A 19,492-nucleotide genomic window follows, 5' to 3' on the forward strand; every position below is an offset into this window, starting at 1 on the left:
TACAACAGAAGAGTTAAGTAGTTATGACAGACACTCTATGGCCAATAAAACCAAAAATACTTGCTGTGTGATTTACAGATAGCTTGTTCTCCCTCATGTAGATCTTTTATATCCTAACTGGATTTTTTGGTCTAGTACTCCATCAATTATTGGGAGAAGGTATAGTATCGAAACCTCCAACTAGGATAATAAATTTGTTTATTCCTCACTTTAGTTGTCAGAGTTTGCTTGATGTATTTTGAAGTTCTGTTATTGGATACTTACACATTCATGACTGTTCTGTCTTACTGATAAATTGATCCTTTCATCAATTTATGGCCCATCAATTTATGTTTGGCAGTACTCACTGTCTTGAAGTTCGCTTTACCTGATATTAATAAAGACAACTCAGATTCCTCATGTTTACTATGAGTATGGCATATCTTTTTCTATCTAAATGTAGTTCTCATAGGCAGCATACAGTTAAGTCTTGCTTTTTATACATCCAGCGATCTCTTGCTTTTTGACTGGAATATTGAGTTCATTTATACTTTTCTCTCACTGCTTTTAAGAGTTTCTTTTTATCAGTATTGAAGTGGATATACCTTATTTATGGGTTTTGAATATAATTATATCAACCATAAACACAGATGAAACAACTTTGCTTGTCTGCCAGAAAACAATTCTTGATTATGAGATTTCAGGTCTTCATTTTGTTTTCACTTAAAGTAATAAAAGGTGCTTGCTGATCATTAACTGGAGAAAGCCATAAAGTCAGTGAATCTGGAAACTAACATTTATGACACACAGAAGGCCAAGAGGCATAGGAAAAGATGCTCAACATCATTAATTATTAGGGAAATGCACATCGAAACTATAATGAGGTATCACCTCACACCAGTCAGAATGGCCATTGTGGAAATTAAAAATTCTACAAACAATAATGGTGGAGAGAGTATAAAGAAAAGGGCGCCCTCCTACACTATTGATGGGAATATACATTGGTACAGCCACTATACATTCTTTAAAAAACTAAAACTACATCTACCACATGATCCAGCAAGCCCACTCCTGAGCATATATCTGGAGGAAACCAATATTCTGAAAGATACAGGCATCCCAATGTTCACTGCAGCAGTATTTATAATAGTCAAGACATGGGAGCAACCTAATGTCCAACAACAGAGGAATGGATAAAGCAGATGTGGTACATATAAGGAATGGAATACTGCGTGCATGCTCAGTCACGTCCAATACTCTTGCAACCCCACAGATTGTAGCCCGCCAGGCCTCTATCCATGAAATTTTCCAGGCAAGAATACTGCAATGGGTTGGCATTTTCTACTTCAGGGAATCTTCCCAATCCAAGGACTGGACCCGTGTCTCCTGCATCTCTCACTGACCCACCTGGGAAGCCCTACAATGGAATATTACTCAGGTCATTAAAAGGAATGAAACAATACCATTTGCAGCAACATGGATAGATTATCATACTAAGCAAAGTAAGTCAGAAAGAGAAAGACAATTATCATGTGATATTTCTTATATGTGGAATCTGAAAAATCATACAAATGAACATATCTATGAAACAGAAATGGACTCATAGACATAGAGAACAGATTCGTGGTGCCAAGGGACAAGAGGTGAGGGAGGGAAAGATTGAGAGTCTGGGGTTAGCAGATGCAAACGATCATAGGATAGTCCTATTCTACAGCACAGGGAACTATATTCAACATCCCGTGATAATCTATGATGGAAAAGAATATGAAAGAGTAAAGTAAGGCAGACAGAGAAAGACAAATATCATAGGATATTATTTACATTCAGAATCTTAAAAAAAAAAAAAAAGTACAAACATACTTATTTATAAAACAGAAACAGACTCATGGACTTAAGAGAGCAAACTTATTGTTACCAGGGGGAGTGGGTGGTGGGGAGGGATAGATTAGAAGTGACACATACACACTGATATATTTAGAACAGATTACCCAGGGACCTACTGCATAGCACAGGGAACTCTGCTCAATACTCTGTAAGAACCTTAATAAGAAAAGACTTTGAAAAAGAAAAGCTTCAACAGGGAATGCGGCAGAGCGATCTGATGTTGGTTAAATTATGCACTCTTTCCAATTAATTGGCTCTCCCTCCAAAGCAAATGTACTAAAAATAAAATGACTTCTTTTTTGAAAAAAAAGATTTTTTCTTTTAATCATTCTTTAAGCAATCTGACTGTTACATGCCCTGTAGTTGCCTTCCTGTTTCCTTCTCTTGGTATGTTGAGCATCTGAGATCTGAGTTTTTCTCCTCCAATTACACACATAATAGACCTCCTAAAGTTGTCCCACAGTTCACCAAAGCTTTGTCCGTTTTTTCCTGTGTTTTCAAAATTTTCTGTTTCATTTGAGACATATCTCTGCTGCCATATTTTAAAGTATTCCTGCAGTGTCTAATGGCAGGATATACATTCTTGTCAGGTGCACAAGGTATATTCACCACAATACAGCATTTGTTAGGCCATAAAATAAGATTTAATGAATTTCAATACTGAAAAATTTATATCTTTAACATTTACATTTTAAAAAGCAAAATACAAAATTAATGAAGCAAAGTTCTACCTTAAGTGCAAGGTAAATCTAAAGTAAGCAGAAGGAAAGAAATTAAGAGCAAAAATCAATAAAAAGAAAACAATGAGAAAAATTAACAAAGTTAAGAATTGGTTCATTTTTGGTGTAGCTGCTCCGGAAAACAGTTCCTCAAAAGGTTAAACATAAAGTTATCATATGAACCAGCAAGTCTACTCCTGTGTATATATCCAAGAGAAATGAAAGCATATGTCCACACAAAAACCTGTATATGAATATTTCTATCTGGATTATTCATAACAGCCAAAAAGTAAACAACCCAAATTTCCATCAGATGATGAGTGGATACATAAAATGTGGTATATCCGGACAATGGAATTACTATATGGCAATAAAAAGGAATATTATAACATGAATAAATTAAAACATGCTATTTTTTTTTTAAAAAGCCATAAAAGACCATTTAGTCTATGATTCCCCTTACATAAATGTCCAGAATAGGTAAATCTATATAGACGAAAGAGCTTCCCTGGTGGCTCAGACGGGTAAAGAATCCGCCTGCAACGCAGGAGACCTACGTTCTATCCCTGAGTTGGGCAGATCCCCTGGAGAGGGAAATGGCAATCCACTCCAGTATTCTTGCCTGGGAAATCCCATGAACAGAGGAGCCTGGTGGGCTACAGTCCACAGAGTCACAAAGAGTCAAACACAACTGAGCAACTAACACTTTTACTTTCACAAAGACAGAAAGTAGACTGGTAATTGCCTAGGATTGGGGAGCTGAAAAGAAAAGACGAGTGCAGTTGTGCAGTTTCTTTTGGAGATGATGAAAATGTACTAGAACTGACAGGCGATGTTTATACAATTCTGTAAATAAACTAAAAGTCACTGAATTAAATAGTTAATTAGATAAACTGTATGGTAAATGAATTGTATGTCAATAAACTTGTTATTTTAGAAAGCTGAATCATTATAAATGTTTAATATTATAAATTCCTCGCTGGACTGATGTAGGAAAGGGAAACAAAAAAATAGAAGACACAAACTGCAAAATTTAGAAGGAGCTATCACACCAGATTTTACAAACAATGAAAGGAAACAGGGCAAGATTGTATAAACAACTTTATCCAATATATTTGATAACTTAAGAGAACTGAACCAATTCCTTTAAATACATCACTTAGCAAAACAGACTCAAAACAAAATAGAAAATCTGAATAGCCCTAAATCTATCAAAGTAATTGAGTTAACTGTCAAATGCTCCAACAAAGAAAACTCAAAGCTCAGATGGCTTCAGTGGTGAGTTCTATCAAACATTTAAGAAAGACACAAACACAAACCAATCTTACACAAACTCATTCAGAAAATACACCAGGAGAGAGTATCTTTCAACTCATTTCATGAAGGCAGCATAATGCCAATACCAAAATTGAACATAGATATTGGGGATGAGGAGGAAAATTACAGATTATTTTGATAAAGACAGACCCCAGACTCCTTAACAAAGCATCAGTCAATGAAAGCTGGCAATATATTAAAATTATATCATGATCATATCATGATCAAGTAGGATTTATCACAGCAACTCAAGGCGGTTTAACATTTAAAAACCAAGCAATGTATTACTATGAATACATAAGTCTGTGTATCTGCCTACACATACATACCTACACACACATACTTACACACACTCCCTAACTTTTTTCACTGAGGTGTCCTGAGAACAGCAATATCCAAACAGCAACAGGCACAAGTAATATTCAGATGTCAGTTTCATACTATTCTTCCACTAAAAGGAACCAGAACTCCCTGGAGAAAAGACTGATGCCAGGGCTGGGACAGCAAAGGTACAAAAAGCCTAGAACATCTTATTCTATCAGTATGATGGGAACATCTTAAGACACAGAAGCCCCCAGAAGGACTTCTCACTGGCCAAATGCGGAACAATTTATACATCAACAGAAATAATAACAACAGATTTTCACCCACTGAACATAATAGGGACAATAAGTCCTATTATAAATAAATATTCAATGTTCACTTATAAGAAAATAAATGTAAATGAATAAACTGAAAGTTTGAGAACTGGAATATTCACATCATTTCAAAGTTCCTCCTTATAAAAAATGTATTAATTACAAAGGGAAAAACAGCTTTACAGTGGAGAAGTCTGAGAAATATCACCTTAATCAAAAGTCAAAGTGAAAACCTAATAAAACACAATGAAACTGTGTACCACTTTATAGGAGGAAATATCACTTTTGGGATATTCCTGTCAAAGGTGCATATATATTCTAAATTGAATGGTGAGGAGACAAAAGATAAACCCAAAATAAGGGACATTCTACTCTACAAAATAGCTGTCCTATAATTTTCAAAAGTGTCAAGGTTATGAAAGTCAAAATAAGACAGGAACTGTTTGAGATGGAAGGACACATGACAACCATATGCAACATTTGATTACAAATTACAACCCTTTGCTAAAACATATAGGACATTATTGGGACAACTGGCAAAACCTGAACAGGGTCTGATGATCACATGGTATTAATGTACTGGTGCCAATGTCCTGATTTTAAAAGTTGTATTGTGGTTTTATAGGAGAATGTCCTACATATTTGGAAATGATGGAGAATCATCTCAGCAACTTACTCTCAAACAGTCCACAAAAATAAAGGTTTTTACTTTGTACTTGAAAGTTTTCTGTAAACTTGAAATCAGCTCAAAAAAGATTTAGAGTCTTAAAAGAAAAATATACACAAACATACACACAACTACACACAGACAAATAATACACACAGAGACAGACAGACACACACATACACTGAAGTCTAACTCAGAGTTAATGAGCCAGAATCTCCAGGGAATACAGGATTCATGTTAAAGAAAGTCTTCAAAGACTTTAATATGTTTTAAATTCCTTATGAAAAATTTTCAGTAATCCTACAGTCATGACAGTAATGTTGAAGAAAGCTGACTGCATGACATTTATCTACAAGGATGCCACAGGTTGTTCCCTGTCATTCTGCCATGCTACTTAAAAACAAGTGTATTGTTCCTGAAAAGTCAATGTAAATAAAAGCCTGTCTCCCACCATACTTTGCTGTAGAAGTATTATTGATTAGAAAGGTTGTGGGCTTCATCTTTGGTAAATAAATTCAAATCTAAAGATATTTATTCATGTAAACTAGGACAAACAAGATTTCCACCAAAAAATACCTATTTGCCATTCCTCATTAAACGTCAGGGAAGGTTCGAATTTACCTGCTCAATAGATGTTCTCACAGCCTGACAAATGCGGAATCACAAGCAAACAGGTCACATGGTTTTTCTAACTAGTTTAGATTCTGAGATCTTATCTGAGTTCAAATAAGCTGAATAACACAAAAAGCATTAACAACCATCAATAATTAGATCTTATAAAAATAAAAATTCCTGCTCTTCAAAAGAAAATGAATAAGGAAGCAATAAAAAGACAAAGAACCCAATTTTAAAACGGGCAAAAGATTGAACTCTCTTCAAAACAAACTTCAAAGACAAGACAAATTTTTTTTATTATTTTGAAATTTTAAATGAACATCTGATGAGATATGAGATTTTTTAATGGATATGACAATATCTTGTTTTGAAATACATTAAAAGTACATTTTGAAATATATTTAAAAACTCATTTTCCTCCACACAATAAAGATTTAAGCTGGCTAAGAATTCTACCCATTGAAAACTTGTATCATCTAAGAAACACGACAATCATTCAATATTGTTAGTAATTCAACTTTGAAACCAATATATTCCTAAGTTTTGAATAGTTTTAATTGAAGAATAATCTAATACGGATCAGAACGGAATCAGAATTCCTGAATTTACAGAATTCACTGAATTTCATGCAACTAGACATAATACAGAAATAAACTAGGTGTTCAGGAAGATGTTAGACGATAGGTGTCAATTCACAGCTCCTGATTTTGAGAGTCTGTGTTCATTAATATAGATTCATCGGTTTTATGGACAAATTTTATAATACATAGGCATTATGGTAAATAAATGCTAAGGTGAACTATATAATAAAATGATGCTTCTCTCAATTTCATATTTAGTGTTGTGACAAATTTGACAAAGTATTCTACTGCTTTAAAAACTCTGAAAAACACTGCTGGATTTAAGACCTGCTATACATTTTACTGAGGCCAAGAAATCCATAGGCCTGTGAGGACACATTCACCAGGATAAAGGCTAACTGCTTAGGTACACTGAATAGATCATCACTTCACTGAGATGATTGTTCCACAAATACATATAGTTCTTATCCCTACAGAATTTTGCATGGCATATTTTACTGCAATACTTACTGGTGCCACTATTTTTCCTGTCTGTCCAACTTGCAAGTCATTGGGAACAAAGCCAGCATCAACAGCAGCACGAGAAGCACCAACTAAGAAAAAAAACAGTTGTCATTTTTAAAGTTCTATTATTCAATTTGTTGGGGACATTCACTGACAATGGTTTTAAAAAAAATTTTTTTTTTACCCTCTCCAATCCTCTCCAGCAGATGCTGCTTTGTCTGCCAGCATCCTCATACCACTGGGGCCTCAAGGTGGTACTCCAGGCCCTCACTGCCACTCTCAAAAGGTTTTCCCTCCTTTCTCCTTAAAAGCCTTCCATTTTGAATCTCATGTCATCGGATAATGTCACTCGTATATTGCTTGTGTCATCTATTAACCAGCAGGTCAATTCCCTTCATTTCTCTAGGATTTTTAGCTTCTGGGTCTTTGTTACTCTCTCCAATACTAGTCTTATCTTAATTCTTGAAGACTTTGACATCCTGGCTCCTCAATTCTTTGAGCAATTCTCCATTCATCTTACCCTTCATGCTACCTCAGCCATACCCATGGTCATATCCTCAATCTGTCCATTACCAATACCATCAACAATCTCAATTTCCAAAATCTCTCTGTGACCTCCCTATTCCAGCTGATCCCTTTTAGTCCCTTACTCCAACAACCCTCTGACCCCACTGAGGGCTATAATTCTTTCCACTGTCCCTCTCTCCCCTTATGTTCTCTCTTCTTTCTTTACCCAGTTCAGTTTCTATTATCAATGACTCTAAGCACTCCTTTGCATATGCCTTCAATTTCCTTGCCCTCCTCTTATATCATCTTATTTCCAGATGGTGGAAAATCTCCATCTCTGGTTACTGACTAAACAATCTTTCTCCCCTTGGCATACCTGTCCTGTTCAGCATGACTGCAGAAAAATGCTAATGTTATTCTGCCATGTTAACTGTTTTGTACTTTAAATAAATAGGCCTTACTTCTCTCAGACTGTCCTATATTGTAATTTTGTATCTTTCCTCTCTCTTCAAACTTTCAATATTCTTTTAACATTCTGCTTCCAATTTCACTAAAAAACTGAAACCTGCTCCAACTAACAAGTTCACCCATCAATTTGCAGCTGTGTTCATATTCTCTCCCACCGACTCAAGAACATCACTCCAATAACTCTCATCTCATGTATGATTAACCTTTCCCTCTTAACTGGAGCATTCCCATCGGCATATAAAGCATGCTATTATCTTCTAATCTTTAAAAAGTTCCTCTGTTGGTCCTGCTCCCCCTCTAGCTACTGTCTATTTCTCTGCTCTACCATATGGTTAGAAGCCTCTAAAGAGTCGTTTGCATTCATTGTCTCCATTGCCAGGCCTCCCATTCTACTTCTAAAAACTTTTTAATTAAAATATGACACACATACAAGAAAAGCACACAAATCACAAATGAACTGAGCTCATGATCAGCTTTGACGGCTGATCATCAAGTGAATACAACCATGTAACTACTTTTAAACACTCCAATCAGGTTTTTGCCCCCACTACCACCATTACTAAAACTGTTCAAAGTCACCAATGATCTCTACGTGGCTGATCAATGAGGCACTTTTCAGTTCTCATCTTCCCTGACCTATGAGCAGCATTTGACACAGGTGATCACGCTTTCCTTTACTGAGACACTTCACTTAGATTCCAGAACATCACACTCTCTATCCTGGTTTTCCTGCCTTACTTTTCCATTTGTCTTTGGTCTTCATTCTCCTCTTCTCCCCTACCTGTTAATCTTACAGCATCTAGGGCTTAGCCCTAGGACTTCTTCTACATCTACACTCTTGGTGAATTCATCCAGTCTCACAGTTTCAAATACCATCTAAATGCAATTGATTCCCAAATTTCTATCTCCAGTCCAAACTTTCAAACTCCACATTCCTATCAGATCAGATCAGATCAGTCGCTCAGTCGTGTCCGACTCTTTGCGACCCCATGAATTGCAGCACACCAGGCCTCCCTGTCCATCACCAACTCCCGGAGTTCACCCAGACTCACGTCCATCGAGTCAGCGATGCCATCCAGCCATCTCATCCTCTATCGTCCCCTTCTCCTCCTGCCCCCAATCCCTCCCAGCATCAGAGTCGTTTCCAATGAGTCAACTCTTCGCATGAGGTGGCCAAAGTACTGGAGCTTCAGCTTCAGCATCATTCCTTCCAAAGAAATCCCAGGGCTGATCTCCTTCAGAATGGACTGGTTGGATCTCCTTGCAGTCCAAGGGACTCTCAAGAGTCTTCTCCAACACCACAGGTCAAAAGCATCAATTCTTCAGCGCTCAGCCTTCTTCACAGTCCAACTCTCACATCCATACATGACCACATTCCTATAGCAACTGCTTAACTGACAACTCTATTAGGGTGTCTGTTATTAGACATCTCAAAACTTAGTACAGTCATTCCTTGGTATCCACAAGGGATTAGTTTCAGAACCCTTCCAAGGACACTGAAATCCAAGGATGCTCAAATCCCTCATATAAAACGGAACTGTATTTGCATATAAGCTACGAACACCCTCCTGTACACAGGCATACCTCAGAGATATTGGTGGTTCAGTTTCAAACCACTACAATAAAGCAAGGTATGTGGCTTATTTTTTGGTTTCCCAGCGCATTCGTTGTTGTTTAGTCACTAAATCATGTCTGACTCTTTTTGCAACCCCATGGACTGCAGCCTGCCAGGCTCCTCTGTCCATGGGATTCTCCAGGCAAGAATACTGGAGTGGGCTGCCATTACCTCCTTCAGGGGATCTTCCTGACCCAGGGATCGAGCCCACATCTGTGTCTCCTGCATTGGCAGGCGGACTCTTCTACCACTGAGTCACCTGGGAAGCCCCTAACATACTATTTTATTATTTACTGATTTACTATGTTTACTGTCTGTGGTAAGCAGCAAAATGGCCCCTCCAAAGATATATTCACTTTCTAGTTCCCAGAACTTGTGAATATCGCCTGTGTGGCAGCAGATACAATATAAAGTTAAGGATCTTGGGAGAAGGCACATATCCTGGATCATCTAGGTGATTTTTAAATGTCATCACATATATCCGTGTTAAGAGGGATGCAGAGGGAGACATGATACAGATAAAGAGGAGAAGGTGATACGAAGACAGTGGCAGAACCTGGAGTGACGTGGCTGCAAGCCCAAGGCAGCCTCTGGTAACTGGAAACATATTCACTCCCCAGTAGGAGCATGGCTCTGCCAACACCTTGATTTCAACGTGCTTCTGGCCTCTAGAACTTTGAATCATTGTGCTCATTTTATTCATTGTTTTTTGCCTAGCTCCTAATATAGTGCCTGCCGTATAGCAGACACTCAATAAATATTTATTCAGTGAATGAATAAATGAAATATCCTCAGTCAAATACCATCATCTGATTATAAAGAGTCAAGATTACATCTTTATTCAGACAAAGCCATAACTATTTCTATGGGTACATATATTAGGTAATATAAAGCATAAAAGCCAGAAAGTTATACATGAAACTCTCAAAAGGGGGAGAACAAACTAGACATTAAGAATACACTCATTAATAGTTGTATAATTAAAAACTAAAATACTTTTAATGTTCTGATTTTTTTCAAAAACCATTATTCCATTCTTAATATACTTTTAATAACAAGATCCATCTTCCCCATAAATTTTTAAAATGTTAATTTCTATTTGTATGAGAGATTTACGTCGGACCAGCAATAAAGAGAAAAACAAGGGCATTCCTGAATCTGAAGTAGGCAATGAAATGGACATTTAATTTTTTTTAATGGAAAGAACTACTAAAATTTGGCAAATGGTAAGAGTATCATATAAATAATAATGAACAAGGACAACCTTTCCTCACTGAAGGCTACACCAATTACATGGAGATTAAGAACAACTGTTTCCGACAGAAAAGTTGAAAATGAGAGAGAGCAAAAAATCTGCAGCTTTGAGTGACTTATATACAAATGAAATAATGAAGAAAAAATATTTCCAATGAAATGGGAATATTTTTCTAGCAAGGAAAATAAACTTACCTGCAGCATGTAGTTGATCTGCCAGATCATACAATAACTTAAAGTTCTCTCCACTCTTCAAACCCCGACCTCATTTAAAAAGATGGAAAAAAAAAAAAAAAAAAGAATTAACCAAATATAAACTCCATTCTGTAAAAATTTTGAACTTCATATACATGAGTGAATCTTCATATTATACAACTGCCACCTTCTCTATAAAGCCTTTCCTAAGTTCTCCAATGATACTCTTGCACTTTTCCAATAAAGCATTCAACACTACTATAATTCTGTAATTAATAACTGGTTAACTACTAGTATAATTAGTCTTTAAAATCAGTCTTCCCCACTAGAACAAAAACTCTTTAAATACAAGATTCATACCTATATTGGTCACTCCTATATTTAGCAATACTTAACTGAACAAATGAAAGAAGACATTCCACTAGTCTTTAAACTCCTTAAGAGCAAGAATAATCTGTTTTTTTCCTCTTTATTTCTCCAGCACTTTGCAATGGGCCTGGCAGAGAACATATACCTAATAAACATTTATTGAAAAAATAAGTGAATAAACTAATCAGATATACCTTTCTGAAATATAAATTATTTCCTCTCAATGCCACTTGCAATAAGAGGTTGTTTGGAAGCTTAATTATTTCCTTTGATGTTTAGTTTGGAAAGATTTTTCGATCATAGCAGTCACTGTTTTAAAAAGTCAGCAGGCTATGAAATATGGGTCTTTTTGTTTGTTTCTTGGGGTTTTCTGTTTGTTTTGTTTTTAAATAAGAAGCATGGTATACAAAAAGAAGCAAGTCTTATGCAATATTAACAGTTTTCACATTAAATGTGAAAAAACTTCAAGTTATCCATAGAGACTTGGACTGCGCTGCAAGACTTTTAAAATAGAGCAAAGGGTCGCACAGCCTTGAGATTCCAGCCAGTCCTTTCTTTGCTTCAGAAGTTAACCATACTCTTCAGAATAACACAGGACTCGGTCAAAATGACAAAGATACCAAGTTGCAAAGCTATGGAGTTGAGATTTGTACCATGCTCCCCCTGGTGCCAATGAAACAGATTTGCAACAGAAGTCCAAACTATTAAACTCAAGATTTCATTTTCCTAATGGGACTAATACTCACAACTTAGTTCTTACATTTGAAAAAACACCTGTGCTCCATTAAAATTAAGTATTAATAAAAGCAAAGTATTTTAAGTTTACATCATTTTTTAAAATTACAATATTCGACTTACCACCAGACACCACCACTTTGGCACCTGTGAGCTCTGGTCGATCGCTTTTTGTTAATTTCTGGTCAAGCCATTCTGATATTCCCACTGGGGAAGTGCTTGATGCTGTGTATATTGATACATATAACAAAACAAACAGTATGAGTTCAAGTACTATAGTAAAAATAATTTTTTAAGAGAAATACACAAAGAATTAATCACAGGAAATTTAATTTTGTTAGTGTGATTTTTTTATTTTTTGCTACTAATTTCATTCTCTCTGATTTTCGGAAAGACTTAAAGGGACTGGATTCCAGCCTTCACCGTATTAGCTATATGACTTTTGAAAAGTCATTTAATTCTCTGAGTCTACCTATAAGACTGAAATAACCCTTTCTCTATGGGGTTTAATAAGATACTATATATATTAAAGTGTTAACACCTTCCATAAATTTACTATTATTACAGTCTTCCATTATATTGAAGCTCTTTTATAATAAACAATGAGAGAACAGTAAAGAATCCTTACATCAATATAACAAATTAATCTTAATGCACCCCACCCCTACCCCTTTGATATATACCAAACTATCATAGTACAAAAAAATAATATAAATATTTCTTACTTTTGGATAAACTTGGGAATATCATTTATTTAGATGGAGCTCTCAAACACCCTGCATTAGAGATTTAACTAGAAGCAATCTCTTATTCTAATATAATGTCTGAACCAAAAATAAGAAACTAAAACAAATACAAATGAACACTCACCCTTTTCTGAACTGGCACTACCTCCACTCGTTGCTGCAGCTTCAAAAGATGTTCCTCGGACAGAAAATACCTTCACTTTCTCATCACATTTCACTGTACATATAGCATTTCCTGAAATACACATTTATTTTTAAAAACAACCATGAAAGGCAAAAAAGTCCCCCAAGTATTCCTTTGAGGTTCAGAATTTACTTCACAAAGATAAGGAAAAAATAACTGTAGACCAGTTAGGTTTTTTCTACCTTTACTAAATATAGGGAAAGGACTATAACATTGAAGAAACATATCAGTGGCACTCTAGGTAACTTCGGATGTCTTTAAAAATAGAACAAGTGCTGACCTGCATGGAAGAAACAAACTGGAAAAGGCTGTCACACTAATCAGGTACATTCTTCCTAAAAGGAATATAAACAAAAGCTTTCTTCTCAAAAACAACATGATCAGTAACTTAACAACATGAGCTGCAATAACTTAATAAAGACAAAGCTACCATGCCTGCTAAGGGAAGAAATAAGTGAAAACACGGTAGGGCATAAGGGACGGCAAGTGTGACGCACCCAGATTTTTAAAGGATTTGAGACATTTCTTATGGATTAGCAATTACATTAAGAGTGACCTAAACTATGACCAAATACTTCCCTTTAAACACTACTAAAGATGAGAGGTTTGATTTGAGTTCAATCAGAAAGATCAAAGAGTTCATTGCCTTCTCCAGCCCCACCAGAGACCAGTGTGCTTAGCAAAAGATCAGTCAACTAAAAAGACACTGAACTGCATTTCTTAATGCAGACAGAAATGAAATAGAAGCAGCAAAGAAGACTGAAATTATTTTTAAAAAAACAGAAAGTTTTCTTTTTCAAGCGCCACTTACAAAATATACTGAAAAAGAAACCTAATTTTTATTGATCACTGGAAAAATCTCACTCTGTACATGAAATAACCAGGAAGGAAAAAAGTGTGTTTTAACTCTATCAGAGAGAATGTTCTATCACGGTCCAACAGCAATTCTAACACTAAGATCTAACACTAAGATTTTCTTCAGGAAGCTTTAGGATGATCCATGCTTCAAAATCCTATCTTTAAGATTAATTTCTGCTTTTAGAATTTTCAAAAATTTAACATACTGATTAACTGTTTTCCTTGGGTACTCACCTGCATAAATGGTTCTCACAAATGTGTCAGGTGATTTGATTGCAATGATGTCAGAAATAGGGGCAACATCAAGTTTGGCTGCTATTCTGGGCAAAAGGTTCTAAAAGCAAAATAAGTAGTGAGTTACACACATACATGCTGATGGATGGCTATAAAATATTAGCAATAACATTCTCTAAAAGCAAATTCTATAGAAACTTTATTTTGAATATTTTATATTTCACGTGCATCTTTAGAAACACGACAGCTTCAAGCACAACTTTTTGGATAGTCTTTGAACATAAGTAAGAGTTGATCATTACTCTAACTACATTAAGAGTTTTATGAGTTTATAGCAATAAACTACCTTAACTCAGCGCGTTCAATTATGAGATATGACATCTGCTTTAATGATCATTTACAAAGTGTGACAGTTATAGATTACTGAATCTAGATATGATAGAAAAATATTTAGAGTAGTAAAATTCTAAAATACTAAAAAAGAACATCTTTATATGTTTACTTAATGTACATGAAAGAAAAAAATCCAAATCAGACATGTTCACCTTTTTAAAAAGTGATGTTGCATTTAAAAAAATAAAAACTAACCAAAGTGTCCATCAATAGGGCATAGGTTTACAAATTATAGTAAATCCATATAATTTTAAAAATGAGAAAAGTAAAGTACAACCTTTCTCTCTCTCTCTATATATATATATACACACACGTATATGCTTTCTCTGCATATGCATACAACATCTCTGGAATAGACACATGTGGTGACTGTGCTCCCACTAGCAGGGATCACTGGGCAAGCCCCACTAACCCCAGGGCTTAGTTACTTCACCTCACAGTAAGAGGAAGAGAACCTCTGTGCTTTTATCTAAATTTCTTGGGCTCTAAAACAGAATCAGTTAGTGAAGAATGAATACACATACTTTCTAGATGCAAAGCTTCTCTTAGATGATGACATCATCTAAGTGTAATTTTAAAAGTGAAGTGTTGCTTTTATCACACGAATAGAAAGGGTAAATCCCCCGCTGCTTTCTACACAGAGCTTACTCTATGGCATCTCCTAAACTCAGTACATGAAACCAACTCTAGCAGGTGAATTTTCATTGTAACAGCACTCAAGTTCCTCTCCTCATTCCATCCCCAAATCCTCTCTGTTCCTCTAAGAATTCTCTCAGGACCGTCCTCTAATCACTCCTTTATTCTGCATCCTCTCACATGCATGTACAGTTATTGACACTAACATGTATTTTGTCTTAAAAGTTTTAATATACATATTATATAACCTTCAACTAAGTTTATAAGCACCCTGAGAGCAGAAGCTGTGTGTCTCCACTTCTCATCTCTCTGCTGCTGCTGCTGCTGCTAAGTCACTTCAGTCGTGTCCGACTCTGTGCGACCCCATAGACGGCAGCCCACCAGGCTCCCCCGTCCCTGGGATTCTCCAGGCAAGAACAGTGGAGTGGGTTGCCATTTCCTTCTCCAATGCATGAAAGTGAAAAGTGAAAGTGAAAGTGAAGTCGTGTCTGACTCTTCGCGACCCCATGGACTGCAGCCCACCAGGCTCCTCCGTCCATGGGATTTTCCAGGCAAGAGTACTAGAGTGGGGTGCCATTGCCTTCTCCTCTCATCTCTCTACCCTGTATCTAATAAGCAGTTCTATATAAATTGATGCCAACAAGTACTGAAAGCTGAAGTCAAATTTCCTCCTGCTACATCCTCCAACTGTAAAGATTTTCTAATATTCAGTCTATTGTTACCTATATTATATAGCAATTTCCTTTCAACCATAATAACAGAGCTACTGAAAAGTACCATAGCTTATAAATCCACAATCAGAAAAAAATTAAGATTTTATAGGAAATAAAGGGCTTGGGAAAATAATTAAAATGCCATTAAACATAGTTCTAACTTGGTAATAAGACATTTAGAAGATACCTGCTTTTAAAACAAACCAAATTTGTCAGCATTTAAAGCCTGCTTCAGTAAGTAACTCTTTCCTTGAGGCACCTTCTTTAACTGTTCAGGAAATACAACTGGAATATTATTACCTGGCTGAGCAGATTCTCACACAAATTTTACGGTATTCAGACTGTATTTCTTTCTAAAGTTTTACAGTTTTTTTTAATTCCTTGAAATTTAATACTTTCTGTACTTCTACTATTCCTTGTTTCACTTTAGCACATCTTGAAAACAAAATTTACCACAGCACTTCAAGGCACACGTCTCAATGTCCTGAAAGGATGGACAGTAAACAGATACCTCTCAACACTATCTAACAGGCTACACCACATGGTTTCAGGGAAGGCGAGGTAATAACTAACAGTGTTCTTTTGATGCACAAAAAGATGACAGTTTTAAAATTCTAGATTACCAGTATAAAGCTGTGGTATCTTAAAAAGACAATCGGTGAAGACCTATTACAGAGCAAATCGTTTAGCTTCACCTGATGGGCTCTTCCTCATTTCAAATCCACTCAGAAGCTGCAGCACCAGCTATAATACTGTTATGTGACCTTTGTTCTCAAAACACCCATATAGCAGTCAAAGCCAGAGTATAAAATCTAGGGAATCAGCTACAACAAACACCCTTTCTTGGCTTAACAATTTTCTTAGTGAACTGTCATCACAGAAACTAAAGACGCATGAAATTGTTTGAATCATCTAACCCCGAAACAAAACCCTCATAGATGGAATGGTCCCCAATGATCTTTTAGTCAGTGCTGATCTGCAACATCCCAAAATACAGTAGCTGGATGTCAAGCCTCTGACTTAACCGTTTCCAAGGAAAATGACAACTGCTACAGAGAAAACCCATTCCATCTTTTAATAGTTCTAACTGGTAGACTGTGGACATCAGCTGGCCAAACTGCATCATGGTACATATCAGAAAACAAATTTCAGGAAGGTAAATAACTCATGCAGACCACGACCCATCTCATAGCACATTCAGACATATCACAATGCATGTGATCAGATTACACTTCTCTCTACCCTAAGGATGTCTTCAACCACTACACAGCCCTTTCCAAATCTCTCAAATAGATAAACTTGGCCTTTCTAAATATCCACCAGTCACCAAAGCAAATCCATTTCTTATAATGGGTTACTAATTCAAATGGCGTTCAGACAGTTCCACATTGTTATTTAAGAAAAATACATTTAAAAATAGAGCTTTCCCCATGACAAAATCTGGAAGTGGCATTATAAAAAATTATGACAAAGTCTCAAAAGAACAAAGCTGTCTCTATGACCATAGCTGAAAGCCTGGAGATAGCATTTTAACAGAAATTATAGCAAAATCTTGAAAGAATAAATTTTATCAAAACTATTACATTAATTCTGAAAGCCAGAATTAGCTGACTAAACAAAGTCTGTTGTACGTTTTCAGTACCCTGAAATCTAACCCTTCCAACTAGTGACATCAGATTCCACATTCTCAATCTTCTCACCTTTCCAAAGGCAGATGCTCCAGCACAGATGTGTGTGTGATTAAACTGCTTCTGAGTTGCCAAAATCAATGGTGTCAGTTCCTCTGAGAATTAAACACATTTGATAAACACATTTCATAATATTTTCATATTCAGTTTTCAAGCATAATTTAGACATTAATTTTTTCCCACTGGAAAAGCTCACCTGGAAGGAGGCCTTTGTATGCGTCATGCTGAGCCACCAGAACTTTCGCTACACCTGCTACTTTGCAGAGATCTTGTGCCACCTATGAATAAAAGTTTTTAATTATCCATCTAACAGAAAAATACTAATAGAGCCACCATTACAGATTCAACAGAGTATAAAATATTAATGGCCACTGTAAAAACTGTTCTTATGAGAAAAAGGGCTTCTTAGGAATAAAAGAAAATTATTTAACAAAGAAAATCTTAAGCCAATTGATCTTACGGTCCACTGACCCTAAACAAAAATTCTTGCCTTGAAAAAAGTACAAATTGATAAACCAAAATCAACTTCGCTCTCCACTCAAATGTTATTGTATATCATGCTCTTCCCTTTTGCTCAATACAAATATTAAGTCCATCATTTTAGAAATGGTTAGGTTCTTTCACTCATAATAATGACACAGCCAATACATTTCAGACTTAAGGTTCCGAGAACTAAAGAGCAAGACTTAACCACTCTGGTATGCAAGCCACTGCACTTTATCTGACAATAATAATTTCTGCTGATATTAAAATCAGTGATTCTGGGCCATAGAGAAAACCATAGAGAACCTTAGAAAACTATAGAGAAAACAGTCCACTGTCAACCCCTGAGTTCCTGCCCATCCGCATGTATTTATCTATAATGAAGCAAAATATTTTCTATTTTAATTCCTCTTTTCTCTTGTTTAGAATCAGGATGGGGTTCTGGGAAAGCTCTTTGACCACTCAGATTTTCTGTATACAGAAAGCCATTAGAATTCCTTCTTTTAAATCTCTAAGTACAGCATGACCGGTTTCTGTTTTAGCAGAAACATGGCAATCATATTCTGGTCTACCACGCCTTCTGCCCTCCCTCAAAGGAGGGCGAGGTTCCAACAACATTCACTCAAGAAAGAAGGCCGTGCAAAAGCAACTCTTCTGAATCAGGTATTCACTGGCAGGGGATATTGTACTATCAAATCCATCTCTTATTTCAGGCACTACACAGAAAAGTTACTTGCTGTCTATGATATATCTTCCAAGTTATATTAGATTAATTAAAATCACAGTAAAAAAAATCAAATCCAGAACTTGTATATCTGAAAGTAGGGCAACCAAAAAGATAGTTTAGCTATCTTTTATAACTATGCAAGAGTCAACAGTTGTTAGCAGGATTTAGGTAAAGAAATCCACATAAGCACACACCTGCTTGAATACATTATTTTAAGATACCAATTTCATGTAAGAAATTGGCCAAAACAATACTAACTGAACCTGCATTATATCACATGCTCTGCATCAATGCCATGTAATAAAAAATAAATTAAATTGTCTAAAAAGTAACAAGCTCTCTTCTGGGTTTCTTCCCCTGAGCTCCAAGCCCCCAGCTACACAACTGGCAGATCCTGTATGGTGAGACAGGCAACTGGTGGCTCCAGGTGCATAAGCTTAATGACAGCACGATTTCAACTTCACTCAAGTCCAAAGGCACAGATTCTGCAAACCTCATTAGAGCTCCTTTCCAGGGGGTTAGTTTACAGAGCTGTCATTGTCTTATGTCAACAACCAAACAAAGAACATCTTCTAGTACCAGCTGTAGTTTTGGGAAAGTCCTTGCATTTGAATTCTTACACCAATTAAAAATTAACACCCATGATACTTTTTCCAGATTTACCACTTTCAGGAATTAAAAGCAATTAGCAAGTATATTCATCAATACTAAAAAGGGATTGGCTATTAACCTCTAAGGGGACTCAAATATTCTCTCTCTACTTGGTACCTGATGGCACGTGAT

The 19,492-nt window shown here is 36.1% G+C and overlaps 1 protein-coding gene across 1 annotated transcript in view; it reads right to left on the reverse strand.

The window, feature by feature from the left end:
• The window catches only part of ETFA (electron transfer flavoprotein subunit alpha), a 70,150-nt gene that overhangs the window by 37,706 nt on the left and 12,952 nt on the right, over positions 1–19,492 (reverse strand). Inside the window, exons 3-9 of the mRNA XM_055555970.1 lie at positions 17,696–17,777; positions 17,512–17,594; positions 14,070–14,169; positions 12,918–13,028; positions 12,171–12,272; positions 10,944–11,012; positions 6,911–6,993 (exon numbers count right to left, since the gene is read on the reverse strand). Of these exons, the coding sequence (XP_055411945.1) occupies positions 6,911–6,993; positions 10,944–11,012; positions 12,171–12,272; positions 12,918–13,028; positions 14,070–14,169; positions 17,512–17,594; positions 17,696–17,777 (630 nt within the window). The remainder of the gene's footprint in view (positions 1–6,910; positions 6,994–10,943; positions 11,013–12,170; positions 12,273–12,917; positions 13,029–14,069; positions 14,170–17,511; positions 17,595–17,695; positions 17,778–19,492) is intronic.

The sequence above is a fragment of the Bubalus kerabau genome, chromosome 19 (assembly GCF_029407905.1).
Source record: "Bubalus kerabau isolate K-KA32 ecotype Philippines breed swamp buffalo chromosome 19, PCC_UOA_SB_1v2, whole genome shotgun sequence".
NCBI lineage: Eukaryota > Metazoa > Chordata > Mammalia > Artiodactyla > Bovidae > Bubalus > Bubalus kerabau.